A 16,158-nucleotide genomic window follows, 5' to 3' on the forward strand; every position below is an offset into this window, starting at 1 on the left:
GAGAAATGATCCGGATTAGTGCAGAAATGGACAAGGGAAGATTTTTTTTTTCCCATATAAAAATGTTTTTACGCCGTAAAACACAATGTGAAATGATTCAAAACGTATAAAAAAGGGGGAAGACGTGTATGTTGACAAGTATCTAATCACGGTCACTCTTCCTCATGCACTAACAAAAAAACGGCGGTGACGAGCATAAAATGCTCGCTACAGAACCCCCTCTCATCCTTAGCTAATGTGTTTCACAGCCCGAAGTAAAATAAAAGCAGATACGTGCGGTAGAATAGAAAATGTAAGGGCTCTTTAAACACAGTTGGGCATTGTTGACACTTACTCGATGCAGAAAATATTTTCCCTTCAGATTTTTAAGCACACCTAAAAGGAGGCAACCCACTCTTAAGAGAGAAGGAATTTTCAGGCTCACCGGCAGGTTGAGTGCAGAACTCCACAGAGATTTCCCTTTTGTCCCTCTGCTCAGTTGGAAGCTGCCAAGGCATCTGGTGCGTCTGTGCCACGACCTTCACTTTGTAATTGGTCATGGGCTTAAGGTTGAAGAATTGGTATTTGTACCCTCCAGCCTTGATCATGTCGTATTCTGTGCCATTTAGGAAGAGAGTGTGGCTGTAGTTGCTGTTGCTTGGCATCCAGGAGAGCTCGGCTGAGCCCTGCGAGATGTTGTCCACCCGCAGATAATACGGCGCCACCACTACGTCTTTCCCCACCAGCATCGTGCACCGGAGCTCGTCTGACAAACCACGTTCGGTAACGCTCTGCACAGAGATCCGGTAAGTGTTGGTTGCCAGATTGAGTTTCTCAATTAAGGACTTAGTCCTGCCCCCGTAGGGGATGCTCATTCGTATTTCCTTGTCCACCAAGACGTTGTAGCCACTGATGGAGCCCCAGCCGGGAGGAACCACAGGGGGGTCCCAGCCAATGATGATACTCTTGGCTAGTTGTTTAATCAGGTTGATACGGCGAGGATAAGGCACAACGTTTTCACCGACCTCGTCGATATTGACATCTAAGGTTCCCGTCCCGTTGCTGGAGGAGCCCAGGAGGTCCGAGCTCAGGCTGCTGCTGTTATTCAGACAGCCTTGTTTACTGTCTGACAGCAGACTTCCTAAACCTGTAGTGGCCCCCCTGGTGGCTCCTAGTCTCTGAGGTCCCAGGCTACTGTGGTTGAGGTTCCCAGGTTCTTTTGCTACGGAGTCCCTGTGTTGAGCGGAGGATGTGTCCTCCTGTATAAAATCCACAAAATTGGAGGGGACGAGCCCCCGTTGGCCATCTAGGAGTTCTCCTAAAATACATAATGGGAAAAAGAAGGTTGGTAATGTGGGTGGAATTGAAAAGACAGACAATAAATTATACAAGGCTACATACCTTCATAAAAGCCATCCTCATCCATCGTCCCGTAAACATAGAGGTACTTTCCTGCCACCAGGGGAAGCTCTGCTTCTGGATGCTCATTTGGCCCATCGTAAGGATTGTAACTACCGAAAGTAGGCCAAATGTCAGCCTGTTTCTTATAAAAAAAAAAACCTTGACCAGACGTCAACATTAAAATGATTTTTTTTTTTTAATCGAAGAAGGATAGGAGCTAGCAACAAACGATTATTCTAATAATCGATGAATCTTGATTATTTCTTCAATTAATCAATTAATCCAATTTAAAATAAAACATATTATTATTTTTTTCTCTTTATTCAAGTACTGTATTGAAGTTTTTTTGACAAAATTAGTGCATAAAACAAAAAAATACTCCATACATATGATATAGAAAATACAAACAGAAGTGTTCAACAATAAACATATATATATATATATATATATATATATATATATATATATATATATATATAGTCCAACAATAAACATATATATATATATATATATATATATATATATATATATATATATATATATATATATATATATATATATATATATATATATATATATATATATATATATATATATATACACAGTGGGACCTCGCTACTTTGCGGTTCCACGTTCGCGGGTTCAGAGCTTCGCGGGCCTAAAAAATAATAATAATTATATATATATATATATATATATACCACAGCCATATCCCCCTAGTGGGAGGTGGCTAGAGTCATTTCTGACTCTTTTTGGGAGATTGATACAGAGGAGGCGATTCCCAGCCCCCTCGCTCAACCCAACTGAGGTGTTGGGAGTCATTAGGTGACCAAACCCCCCAATTCCAACTCTTAATGCTGAACGCCAAGCAGGGAGGCAACGTGTACCAATGTTTAAGTCTTAGGTATGACTCGGCCGAGGCTTGAACCACAACCTCCGAGTCTCGGGGCGGGCGCCATAGCCACCGAGCTGGTGTTAATGATAATAAAATAAAATAATAAAATAAAATTTAAAAAAAAAAAGTGCGGACGCTAGGGTGCGATACTGAGCGGCATACAGGTGTAGATCGTTCTTTTCGTGAGCTGCTACAGGTGAAAAAAGAAAAGTAGTGCATACAACTATTGCATTTAAGAAAGAAATAATAGCAAAATATGAAGGAGGTGTGCGGGTGTCTGATCTTGCCTGTGCCTTCTGCTGAACACCACAAAGGTAAGAAATCCTATTCATAATTCTTTTCTTTATCCTTTATTTTTTATTTTTACACGTTCATGTTAGCTTAATCTTTCGTACGGAAGATTACGATTACGGGAACGTACGATTAGCCTGGGCTAGCTTTATGACTCGAGGTAAACATTCAGGGTGTTGGAACCGAGCCCAAAATTCAGGGTGATGGAACGGAGCCCCCTTTCCAATGAACCGCTCACCACTTTTTGTCTTGTAAACAACCTGATTTTTTTATTTTTACACGTTCATGTTAGCGTAATCTTTCGTACGGAAGATTACGATAACGCGGACGTACGATTAGCTTGGGTTAGCTTTTTGTTCACGTTAAACAGTAAAGGGTGTTGGAACGGATTAAAATTGCAAACTACAGATTATTACACCATCCACTGATCTAAAACCTACATAAGGGCAAGGAATCACTCAAAAACCTCAGCTTGAGGAAAATGAAGCAACCTTGAGTCTGACTAATTATGAAACTAAAGACAATTTTTTTCCTATTCTATACATCTGCAAATGTGTAAAATAGCTGCAGAAAAAACATAGAGGCAACATGAGAGGAGAACGCAAGTACTTCCTCTCGAGCTGCCCTCCTAAGTGCTTACAAGTTTTTCGCCAGTCACGCAACACAATAGGATCTATAGTCGCCCTCTGCTGGATTGAAGTCGTACTGCAAGCATGTTCCCTCAAGGGCCAAACTACACTGCAAAGTCACAACGAAATTCAATGCACTCTTATTTGCTCTGTGTGATGCATAAATCGGCGACCCTACAAATCAAGGATGAAATCCGCGGCCAACGCTTTTAATACTCAATTTTAATCAATTCTTTAGACTCGTTGTTGCAGCTAACAATATTATGACTTGGCCAGATTATTACATTTACATTGTGTTTCAAGCAGCCACAAGCAAACACTTTAGACAGGCAGTGTCTGATTGCCTTGGAAGCCTGGACAGACTTTTAAAATGTCAAATTTGTGCACATTCATTCACAGCCCAGAAAACTAACTGAGCTGACCGTATTAAAACGGGTTGATGGAACGTAACGCAACAGTACTATTTATATCCTACAAAGTTTGGAGGTAGTCCGCAATAGATTAGAGAGCTTGTGTATTTCTTGGCCATCATCGTGTGGTCTTTTAAAAGTTGTTACTACAATGTCCCATGTTTAGTGCACAATGTATTTTGTTTTGTCATCTCTTACCTGGGTTAAACTGTTCTTGCTGATTAAATATTGGTTTCTCTAAGTATCTTTTGATATTTTAGACATGTCAAAGTAAAGTTACAAGAGTTTTTTTTTTTAACTTTTATTAATTAACCCGATATTTTGGAGTTTGAAACAAAAAGACTATTTTTTTTTGTGAAAATGTCGTAATATTAAAATGTGTTTATAATTAGTGATATTTGTATGACTTATTCATTTATTACTTATTCATTTATTGTAAGGCCTCTTCATTGTTTCAGTTGTTTTTGTTATTTTTTAGTCAGACGTGGCATGGCCTTGGTTGTCAAGGCAGTTTCTGTTATAACTGGTTCAAAAAAGACACTTATTTAAAGTGAAAATTTCCACTACCACTGTACTTTGTGTTTTGTTTTCCTCAAATACATTGTGCGGTTTCAGTTTTCTGGACTCCCCTTTCAGGAAAAGAGGGTTTGTTTACTAATTTATATTTCCTTAGGTTTCATTTTTACCCACGGACTGCCCTCCAGTATAAAAGTAAATGTCAGCCATTTTGACTGTGAACTAGTGAATTCGACAGCCATTAATTATCCCATTTGTGTCAGAAATATTCTGCAATAAGAACTGCTCATATCAGCTTTCATTGAGACTATCTCACAACATGGATATAAAAGGAGGGAAAGCCCTTTCTTCAATATAGAAAAAAAAAAAAATTTTGGTGCTCGGTTGCTTTCTTTTTTTTTTTTTTAAGATGATTTGACCAGTTAATCCAAGTAATTTTCTCTTTACCCAAATCAGGTAACATTTCAACCCAATTGTTTTTTACGGATAACCTACTGAATATAAGATAGATTGTATGTTAATCATTTATGAATGACTTTGAAATAATTTATTATGGATTCTTCTTTTTAAACTTATTTAAAAATGTCATGTACCTAAGCTAGGGAAGTCATTCCACCGCGTTCATGCACGGTGATGGTTATTCTGTGATAGCTATTGGACCTGCGCAATATAAAATGTTTGAATACAAAAAAAAATCTATGTTTCCTGGTGTCAAAAATACCTTTGTTTACCACGCATGCCAGTAAACGTCTCACAGACCCTCATCATCGTATTTCAAAAATATTTCAGACCTCAATCCGTATGTGTCGAGCCAAGTGGAAGCCTGCAGGTGACTTCACTAACCTGGAAACCAAAGTATAGTGTACCTTTGACACTGTGTCACTACACTTTACCCAAGCTGCCTTGGCCACCAGAGACCCAATGTAAACATAGCAAAAATGTGTTTTTTAAAGAATGTATACATCATCTATTAATTATGATTAAGCAAAATCTATGATTTTTTTCACATACCTGTAGCGAGCTATACACAGACGAACTTTTCCTGTAAACCGTGGTTTAGACCTCGTAGTTGAACCGAGCTCTTTGTCCATCTAGAGAAGAGAAAAGTCCTTTGCAAAACATTCCCAACACATGTCAGTCAGTGGGTATCAACTAAAAGCTGTATTGGACATATGCAAAATGTTATATCTGGTGTGTTTCAATTGCATTGCTGCTTAAGGTGATGTAGTGAATTAGTTCACCCTACCCTCTTTTAACATCTCACAAGTTGTAACATCTAAATCAAAACATTATCAAAAACCTCAGAGAGAAGCGTCCTTGCTGAGCTGCTGCCTCGACTTCGTGTGAGGAATGTTGGCTTGACAGAAAGGAGCTCCGGTTTGTCCCTACTGGTCTGGAGTGGACGAAGGAAATCTGATATCAAAGATCTACTTGATGGAGTCTCACTGTCTGCGGATCAATCAAAGCACATAATAACATCTCACATTAAAGGGTGACACTGTTAAATAAAATTCATAATATCAATCAATCAATCAATCAAAACACTTTATTTGTCCCCAAGGGGCAATTAAAAGGCACACAGACTAGCATACAACACCCACCCACATACATACAATAATCCAATGTTCGACTGTAAAGTGCTGAAGTCCATACAATAAATAAGACTGAATAATATGTTTAAAAGTGAGTAAAACGTATAAAAACTACCAATATAAATAAGTGCACTGTCGTGAATGATGCAGGGGCAGGACACTACCGAACACTAGAATATAGTACAATAGTGCTGTATTTCGAGAGATATCCATGTTAAATCTGTGAAGCTATTTATTGACAGAGTGTGTTGCTATGGCAACATAGTTTTACAAAAACGAGAACATTTTGCATTGTAACATTATTAAGGCCTAACTACTTTTCTAAGCCAATATAAAAAAGATGGATTAAACATCTAAAAACATACCAACTATTTATTTTCACCAGTAGGTGAGCAACAACCACGATGAAATTCAAGTTTGTAGATGACTCCTATTTGTGCTTCTTTCATGTTTGTGCCAATTTTCATGGCTTGCGCTGCATTTGCCCATAATTCTATTTACTTTTGCAACTCCGGGGGGCGCGCCAGAGCAGTTTTTTCTTACTTTTGCATGTCCTCTTCATAATAGGCAGTACAGTAATTCAATGACATACACAGTTCACCTTTCACAGTCTCTGCTTCACAGATTCTTTTCTAACATGCATTGAGTTGTGCATTCGTATTGGCTAAACAGTCCTTACGAGACTAGGTTTTTGAAAACAAATGTATGTATTAATGTTTACACAGGGTTCAAATTCAACCACTATTTAATGACTTTCAACGCCATTTTTTTAAATTTCTCCACTACAATTCAAACAAAAAATATGGCTTGAATCATGCATTTTGCAGAACCCGTAAATATATCTGTGATTTACATATGTGATTTTTAATGTTGTTTAATTCTAAAATTTAAAAAATTCTCCGTCTCGGATTTTGCCCATTACAGGTCCTTTTTGGAACCTCGCCCGCGCGTTAGGTTCAATGTACTGTATTTTTCCAGGTCTCGATGAGTCAATTCTATTTAGTACAGTTATTATGGTATAAAGACAATAATCCGATCAACTGAAATATCTCTTTGCTGCTCCAACCCAAAATAAAATAACTAATCAAATGATTAGACCGGAGCCTTACCTTTGCCTATGGGGGCTGCCAATCCATTGAGAAGCTGGGAGAGAGATTTGTTGGGAGAAGAGGGAGATTCACAAACTGTCAAAGGTTCAGTACTGAGGATGTCAAAGCCCGCCTGCAGACGAAACTTCTCCAGCTCTTTGGACAGCAGGTTGAACTGCTCGCTCTGATTCCGACATTTCTCCTCCAACTCCTTCACTTTGGACTGATGGTGGTGAGGGCAAAGAGGACAGGTGTGAGTCACCAACAAACAGAGTGAGTTAAGACATTTGGAGCACAGGGTTGGAAAAAAAAACAATCAAATAAAAATTTAAGAAATCCCGGCACTAAACAATCACATGCCGGAGAGCACAACACTATCTGTGCCACAGTACACAGACAATGAGTGTTAGGTCGGCTGTGTACACAAATTATACGGACAATTAAACAATTAGCATTCATTACGGTAAATTGAAAAGCACCATCATAGTCTTGCACACATAGGCTACATTCAGTAGGGGCTTTTTTTCCCGTTTCAGTTTGAAGCATGCAAATACAAATACACTTGAAGGTCCTTCAAGTCCTATTATTGAAGTCCTTCACAACTACAGTATATCAACACGAAAAAAGATGTAACTCATAGCTGTCAACTTGAGCATTCTGCCCGTATTTTATTTTTTTTGACCATTTATTTGGAAACACACACACACGCATATATATATATATATATATATATATATATATATATATATATATATATATATATATATATATATATATATATATATATATACACACACACAAATTATTATTGTTTCTATTCCAAGAACACCCTTGTGTTTGTAAGGTGTATTAACACTTAAAAAGAGGAATTACAGTCATTAGTAAGTGGATCAATTGGTTAAGGTTCACATGAATGCATTACATTTACTTCAAGTGGGGAAAGAACTAAGAAAGATGATAAATAATTTTTGTGTTGTTTATTTGGTAAATAAAACAATACTGCTTACATGAATTATGTTTGTTTTTATTCTGCATGGTCTGTTTAGATATAAGTAAATAGGTGCCATGTTGTGTTTGTAAGGTGTATTATTGCTTAATAAGGGGAATTGCAATCATTAATAAGGGGAGCAATTTGCTGAAGTTGACAGGGATGTTAAAGTATACAAAATGTTACTGCAACAATTTAATGTGTATATTACCAAACATTCCAAGGAAGGATAAAGCCACTTCACATCAACTGCATGCTTTGTGATGAGCAGGCACAAAACACATGCACATGCAGCCTTTAGTGCTCATTAATGTTGCTTATACATAACTAAAAAACAATTCTGTAATCCTTTACTTTACCTGGCAGTTCAATAAGTACACAATAATCAACTGACAAGATCCTATAAATCTAATGACAGTATTTGTCATTTACTAAATTGTTAGCATGTTTTCTGATTCTCTTCTTATGTAGCCGGACAAAATATTAGGAAACAGCTGTCAGAATGATTCTAACTACGAGCAAGCTTGTGTTAAATATGAATGCATATTTAGAAATGTTTACACCTTCATAGATGCAGAGGTGATTTTCATTGGATCTTATAATACGGTGCAGGTGTATCTACTTTTGCGACATGAGCGGTCACTGACTCCAACCAACCACCTTTTCTTTTTTTGCATGCTATACAACTTTTATTCGTCAAATAATGTGATCAAATACTAAGGAATTGGGCTAAATATTTCTCTGTGATCAATGCAATGGAGAAGATTTGTTTAAACTGTCAGTCATTTTTCAGGACCTTGAGTGAGATTTTGCTTTACTGGGTGGGCAGCAAATCTCGAGGAGGAGTAAAGGCAAAACTGTTATAAAACCTGAATTTGGACATGTGAGGCTCAAATTACTAAACAGTATTTTCAGGTGATTACAATTTTATGAAAAAATGCATACACGCCAGATCATTTTCAAAATTATCTTCTTAAATCTTTGGCGGTTTGGAGGAAGGATTTCAGTTAAATATATCATATAGCAAAAAAACAGAGGGATATTTGAGAAATTACATTCAGTTTATGGGTTTTATGAAAAAAAAATACAATAATTACTTAAATAAAAGAAGGCAGGAGCATAATGTTGGGCACCCTTGTTGTTTTATAGCACTAATTAATGGAAGGCAACATTGGTTTGGTAAGATTGTTGACCCTTGATCTACATTCAATAGGTTAATTATAAAAAAGCTAACTGAGAGATTTCAGTTGTGAGTTTCCTCTGTGACAAACATCGCGAGGAACAAATTGAAGCCCACAGGCTCAGTCGTTGAGGAAGAGAAGAATGGCAAAGGTTGGTGAGAACAGTCAAAATAATAATACTCGCCCATTTTTAACCCAGTTTTTGTTGTGGATTTTTTTCAAGCGTTTGATTGGATTGCAAGACTTATTTCCTTCATAATTAAAGCAAGAAAAATATGAAATACCTGCATGCTGTCCAAGTGGTTCTAAGCACCAAAACCCACAAAGTAAAAAAAAAGGGAAAAATAAATCACTCATGCTCATATTCATTAAAAACCAACATGAAAATGTAAGTTAGCGAAACTTTTCCTCTAAATTGTATTGTAAGCCCCGCCCCTCACTCCAGACGCTCACCTCTAAAAGATGGACAGCCCCCTCATGTTCCTTTTTAGCCTCAACCTGAGCCTGGAAAAAATAGATTACAGGTCTTCAGATTAGGTCAACTTGATTGTGATTCATTAATCTTTGGTAATGAGTTTTTATTAAAAATGATAATGCCATTTTTTGAAACAATCTTTGATTCCCTAATGCAATAATATAGCTTTTTGTAAAATAAAATAAATACAATTTCGCTTCTCGAGTTCTTAACTGCAATGACAATAGTACGATAAGGTTGCTTCCTCGCTAGCTTGAGCAGTGAAACCGCAGATGCATTAGATTTACCCAGTCACATTTGTTTTTATAATGTAAACAAATACAATAAACACTATTATTTCGCAAACACGCATCCCCCAAAAAATCCACATTGGGCATCATGCCCTAAGGTTTAAACACTGCCAAGTGTGGGAGAAACGGACAACATTCTCCTTAGGGGTCCTTGCTGGCGGGGGGAAAAATTGTCTCTGTGCTCATTTTCCTGGGTCAAGGGACCTCTGTAGCTTAGTTGAACGGGTAGTTGGCACATACTTGCACTGTCAAAACTACCTGTTTTGGCCGGGCAACATCAATGCGATACATTTGGTACACAAATATGTGGATATCTCAGTTTTTGATGGCCAAATTTACCATAACTCCCAAATTTTAAGCGAAACTGTCTCAAACAGATAGTTGAGTCAATCAACAACAATCAGCAACTACAGAAAAAAAAGACTTAAAAATAACAATTGTAGTTACCCAATAATCCCAATAGAAACAAAAACATTCGTACGGTATACCGTATATTTCGGACTATAAGGCGCACCTGAGTATAAGCCGCACCCACCGCATTTCGGGAGGAAAACCAACTTAGTACATACACAAGCCGCACCAGTATATTAGCCGCAATCGCTCACATTAAGTAATGGATGTTTTTTGAATGAACTTTTCTGCTGACAGGGGGATTTTGTATGAGTTTATTGCTATATATATATATTATCATTCGTCCACTATCTTTAATAAGTTAATTCATGATACATTTCAAAGCCAAAAGGCTGAGACGCCTGCTCCTGGTTAAGGAACTGAGTCAAGGTTCTAGCTAAAAGGGCCAAGAATCTATCAGTGCCATTGCATCGTTCCCGGTGATTCTGCAATACCGGGCTGATATGTGGAGTGAACAGAGCAAGCTACTTATCATTTGATGCAGACCTGCAGAGTCGGGGTACCCGTTGAAAGTAATCCAAGGAAAAAAAAAAGTATATTTCCAAAGGTAAGGGTGGGAAAAATATATATCCACTATTGTCTCCTCGATCACAAACACTCAACTTTACCTGTCCCCAGTTCCCATCTGCCCGCGTTTAATCCGCCCCTTCTTTCTTATTCGCTCGTGAATATCAGCATACGTGTCTCAAATAAATACAAATAAATACATTACAAAAATATACAGTTGCAAATACATATTATACATCTCATCTCATCTCATTAGCTGTACCGCTTATCCTCATTAGGGTCGCGGGGGGGCTGGAGCCCATCCCAGCCATCTCCGGGCAATGGGCAGGGGACACCCTGAACTGGTTAACAGCCAATCGCAGGGCACACGGGGACAGACAACTCACTCGCTCATTCACACCTAGGGACAATTTGGACCGGCCAATTCACCTGAAATGCATGTTTTTGGAATGTGGGAGGAAACCGGAGTGCCCGGAGGAAACCCACGCAAGCACGGGGAGAACATACAAACTCCGCACAGGAAGTCTGGAGCTGGATTTGAACCCACGCAGGAGGTTCCCATGACATGAAGTGTGCCGCACATGCGCTAATCACTGCGTCGCCGTGCTGCCCACATATTATACATGGTTACACATGTTTACAAAGAAAGACGGTACACCGAGAGAGTTTTCAAAGCTTTAATAATAATAATATAACTTTCATCCCAAACCGTGCCTTTGAAAGGTACCAACACGCTACTATGAACACACACGCAACGTATCAAACGTATCTGTTGAAGAAGCATACCGTAATTGTTAAACTCACGGTATACCGTCCTCATCTTCCTCTCTATAATTGTCGCTATAAAAAGCGTCTCCTCGCCATCTGAAAGAACCTTTGACATATAGACACTTTTTTCTATAATCTAAGGAGTTGAAGTCTTCCTCGTCATAAGCGGCCGTTAGAAAAATTACATAAATTGGCCGCTTCACCGGATAAGCCGCAGGGCTATACATTTGGGAAAAAAGTAGCGGCTTATAGTCCGGAATTTACGGTAGATACAAGATTAGGCCTGGGGCAATAAAAACATTTCTTAATAGATTATTTTATCATTATTATATTACCAAATCAGGAATTTGAAAATTTGCTACATTATGAAATTCATGAGTGTGGTTTTAATTAGAGTAATCCCTCGCTGCATCGCGGTTTCTATATTTTTTCATCGTGCACCGTGTTCTGCAGCAGAGAACACACATTAAATACTATCACAGAGCAATGTATGTTTTGTGTGTGTGTGTGTGTGTGTGTGTGTGCATGTTTGTGTGTGTGTCTGCGTGCGTGTGTGAATGCTTGCGTCCGCGAATGTGATAGGCTGGCGTTCTGTCAGTCGAACAGCCGGGTGGTGCATAGATTGACGTGTCCACCCAAAACAAACTGCAAAGCACGGCGACAGCTAATATTTTAGCAGCTTGGTACATTGAAAATAAATTCATCAATTAAATCAGACTCTTAGGAATGTCAGAAGAGCACAAATAAATGCTGGTCACCAGTGGATGCTCCGTGGATTATTATCGGGTCCGGGAAGAGACAGGAACTGTGGCTGATAACTGAACGATTTTCACTAAAAAGTTGATTATGGCGTTTGAGCAATTTTGTAAAAATTTACAAGTATCTTTTTTTGGGGGGGCACGAGCAAAGTGTTGAATTTGTTTCAATAGTCATTACAAGTGGGTACTGGATGTCTTTTTTCTATTCAATACAATTTTGTTAATATTAAAGTGTGTCTGTGTGAGAGTTACTGTTTAATAATCAATCATGAATCAGAGTAAAAATTCCTTTTATATTATCCGAAAAAAAACCCCACCTATAATATTTTCTGTGTTTGTGTGTATGGTAATTTTTCATAAACACCCCATAAATTCTCCAGGAATGGTAAAGAGGCTGGCCAGTAAACACTCTGATGGCTTGAAAAAGAACTGTTTTGCCTTCAATTTTAATTCTGGAGGCGAAAAATATCTACTACACGGGTCAGATGGAATGCCTTGAGCTCATGTTTCTGTTTATAGAACCAGACAGAACTCAGTAAGGTTTTGCTACTATCTTGATTGGTTGGTTAGGTCTGATATCAACAGGGGAAGAAGAAACTCGACTTTATTTACAACAAACTAAAGTTTCCAAATATCCATGTTGTAGTTATTTTGTTTTTAGAATAACATTAATGCAGCATTTCATCACCGTTTGACTGAAAATAGCAATTAAGTGCTCCACAGCACTTGCTTATGTGCGCTTGTTAATAGTTTGCCCAAGGCAGGTTGGTCTTGATAGATTTTCAGGAAGTTTAACATTGCTCTGCCTTAGTTTCTGCTATATCTCTAAAAGGGTCAAATAGATACACTTTTTTAGAATTTATTTGCAGCCTGCCAATTATTAGCCATGACAAGCAATTAAAAGTGTTTTTCTTCTGTAATTGCTACAAGAATGGTCAATCATGTGACACATTAGGGGTGTTAAAGCCTAAAAGGGGTTTATTTGTCAACAGAAATGATGACTGGAAAAAGTGTTTTATTGTGGTGTTTTGCAAACATGTTGATAGTTAGAAGGAATGACAGAGTTCTGTTGCAAAGTATACGTAACAGACTGACAATTGCTATGCCTGCCGTCTAATAGCCAATTAACAATGAGGAATTTGTAATTAAAGAAATGGAAAATTGTTTTGAAATAGATGCAATATCAAACACAAATATTATATTGTAATTCAAAGGTATTTACCCAAAAATATCACACATCTTTTTGCAGAAGGAAATTATTTTATGTAATGATTTTATCAGTATGTAGCATCTGCATCAAACACTACTCAAGATTTGGGTATTGCTCTGAGAAGAGTGTCGTATTAAGCACACTGTATAGGTTGTTTTTTAAAGGGACTGTGTATTATTGGTCCACTAGATATTGCTGTATTGTGTGGTGCATCTAAAAATGAGTGCTAAAAAAGCACAAAGGAAAATATAAACCACAGAGACTCAAAATGACCAAACTGCACCACAATTATTTTTTTCCCAGCATTCCACAAAGGTTCTTAAGTACCTTTTGTAGTAAGATGGCCCAAAACAATGTAAGCCCTCTATAGGCAGTGTTTTGACTTAACACGTTACAAGAAATAGTGTTCTTGAAACACAGTTTCTATTTAGAGTAAGGAATACTGTACTGTATTATTTATACAATTATCTAACTTTTACTGTCGTTAATACACGATGCGTCACTGCACAACTCAATAAATGAGGTTCTAGCATTAAAATGTCTGGTGAACATCCCTGCATTACTCAAGTTGTCACACAAAACCCATGACCTGTTAGAAACATCAAGGGGTTAGATTGTTTATATTTGCTCAAAAACTACTACTGAATACAGTTGTTGTAGCTCCGTCAAAAGCATAGAGTATGAGAACACTGACTTTCTTGTGGTGGAGGTATTCTCCCTAATGGATATACTCACATCCAAGCCGAAATAACAGCTATCAAAAAATTCTCTAATAAGCGCTAATATGCACGAATTTGGTTGTGTGTCACCAGTTGTGAATAGTAAGCAGCGCATGGGGGAAGGGACATGGCTGTTAAGGGAACAACAAACCAACCAAAATGTGGCAAACTTAAGCAGAGCATGTACAGCAAACGTGTGTTGAACGTTGGTCTTTTTATTTGTAAAACTTTTTTTCCAATACTCCATGTCTGGAGAGAAAAAAACCTCTTGGACAATATTCAGAAATTGAGGATGAGATGTTTGAATGGTTAGAAGCCCAAAGACAAAATTGATATGGAATGTCTCGGCTAAGTACAGTATTTGATGGCAAGCTCTTAAGATTGCACAATTTTAGATATACGTAGGTTCCATCCCTTCCACAGGTTAGTGTACATGTTTTCTTTTTTTTTTTTTTTATTATGTGGCTATTTTAAAGCAGTTTTATTTAGGGAGTTAGCAAGTATTTGCAATCATTTGTACCTAGATTGTTACTTTCAGAGTTTTGCCCTACTTTTTGGTGTCAGTATTCTGGAGGGTAAGTGAAATACTTTTTAAATAAAGTAAATATTTAATGTAAATAATTACTAATGGTTGGTAGCACACCCAACACTGAGGCTCATGTTACGCAAAATAAATCAAAAATTTTTTTTACTAACGAGTATTTGGAAAAAAAAACATGTTTACATGATAAATCATGTTTCTCACTTCTTATTCAAATCATTTTTATTAAGGAATTAAAATTTTAATACTTGGAGGGGCCTAATAATACACACTGTCCATTTAAACTAACAGTTGCGGTGGAAAAGAACATATTTTTCTTAGAAAAAAATCTATGGAAAGAAAGCATAACACTTTCACAAATCTGTTTAGCAGGCAATTAATTTAGGGGAATGCAGAGTGTCTGAAGGCAGATAAGGCCGTAATGAGCTTCGGCTAATGAGAGAAAACATCGCCTGCAAGCGGCTCACTGTGAAGTCGGTGCCACACTTCAACAGCAAGGCCGCAAAAAGAACTGGTGACAATTCTCGTCACGTTCACACTATCAACAATCTCAGCCTTTGCTCCACTCGCTTTGACATTAAAGTCGGCTCTAGTGCACAAAAAACAAAGGCCAAATACCCAAACAACTACAGCCAACACTTTTGTACAAGCCGGCCTCGAGAAGGTGTCATAACTACTTTGCAAATGGAGCACAAGATGTGCTTGTTTGTGACAGAAAAGAGTGCTCTTGAAACATTACAGATAGGATTACAAAGGAAGGGTGGGTGAGGGGGTCATCCAGTGGACAACTCTAGTTGTGCCAGAGAAGACAAATTGTTGGAAAGATGCCTCGTGAGAGGATCTTTTAGTCAGGTTTGACTTTGACTGTAACAGTTTCAGATTGCAAAAAAACACTTTCCAACCCTGTCACACCTGTCGGGAACATTGTTGGGAGTAACGCCTTACTAAGGAACACGTTCGTGGAACGTGATTGCTTTTCTCTGTAAAAAGTACTGTAACTTAATACTGTTATTAATATCATTTTGGAACGCAACAGTCGTCACAACATAGATTGTTACTCCACTACTTTTTAAAAGCAGATACGAAATTATTATATCTTCTGTTTTTTACCGGTTCATCCTTTGCTTATTAAACTGGGAGTGAGCATATTTGTATCTAACTACAAAATATAACAAAATACAGTTACGGTAGCGCTGTCATAAGCGCAGAGTAAGAGAACACGTAATTTCTCTTTACTAATATTCTAAAATTCTTTCTTGTATGAACTCTCATCTAACCCGTATTTACATCATTAACTTTAAATATTAAAATCAGGGGTTCAGTTTATATGGAAATATTTGGTTGCGTATCACAGTTGCGAATAGCAGGCAGTGTGTTGGGAGGTGGTGTGGCTTATACAGGAACAACAAAAACAATGGGGCAAACATTAGCACATAATTTATGGAGACTGTCCTGAATGTTGGTCTTTTTTGTCATGTTTGCAGAGGTAGACCTACATGCAGAAAAGCC

The 16,158-nt window shown here is 37.7% G+C and overlaps 1 protein-coding gene across 13 annotated transcripts in view; it reads right to left on the reverse strand.

Annotated features, from left to right (window-relative positions):
- rimbp2b (RIMS binding protein 2b) overlaps nucleotides 1-16,158 on the reverse strand; it is a 193,761-nt gene that overhangs the window by 43,361 nt on the left and 134,242 nt on the right. For 12 of the 13 annotated variants that reach the window (XM_088335446.1, XM_088335441.1, XM_088335449.1 and 9 more), the window contains 7 exons: nucleotides 9,424-9,474; nucleotides 9,255-9,275; nucleotides 6,823-7,024; nucleotides 5,422-5,570; nucleotides 5,133-5,212; nucleotides 1,381-1,490; nucleotides 425-1,297 (listed from right to left, as the gene is read on the reverse strand). In XM_088335446.1, coding sequence (XP_088191572.1) covers nucleotides 425-1,297; nucleotides 1,381-1,490; nucleotides 5,133-5,212; nucleotides 5,422-5,570; nucleotides 6,823-7,024; nucleotides 9,255-9,275; nucleotides 9,424-9,474 — 1,486 coding nt within the window. The remainder of the gene's footprint in view (nucleotides 1-424; nucleotides 1,298-1,380; nucleotides 1,491-5,132; nucleotides 5,213-5,421; nucleotides 5,571-6,822; nucleotides 7,025-9,254; nucleotides 9,276-9,423; nucleotides 9,475-16,158) is intronic. The other variant, XM_088335453.1, reaches the window with a different exon arrangement.

Source organism: Urocampus carinirostris, chromosome 5, assembly GCF_059441175.1.
Source record: "Urocampus carinirostris isolate Australia breed hairy pipefish chromosome 5, RoL_Ucar_1.0, whole genome shotgun sequence".
Classification (NCBI taxonomy): domain Eukaryota; kingdom Metazoa; phylum Chordata; class Actinopteri; order Syngnathiformes; family Syngnathidae; genus Urocampus; species Urocampus carinirostris.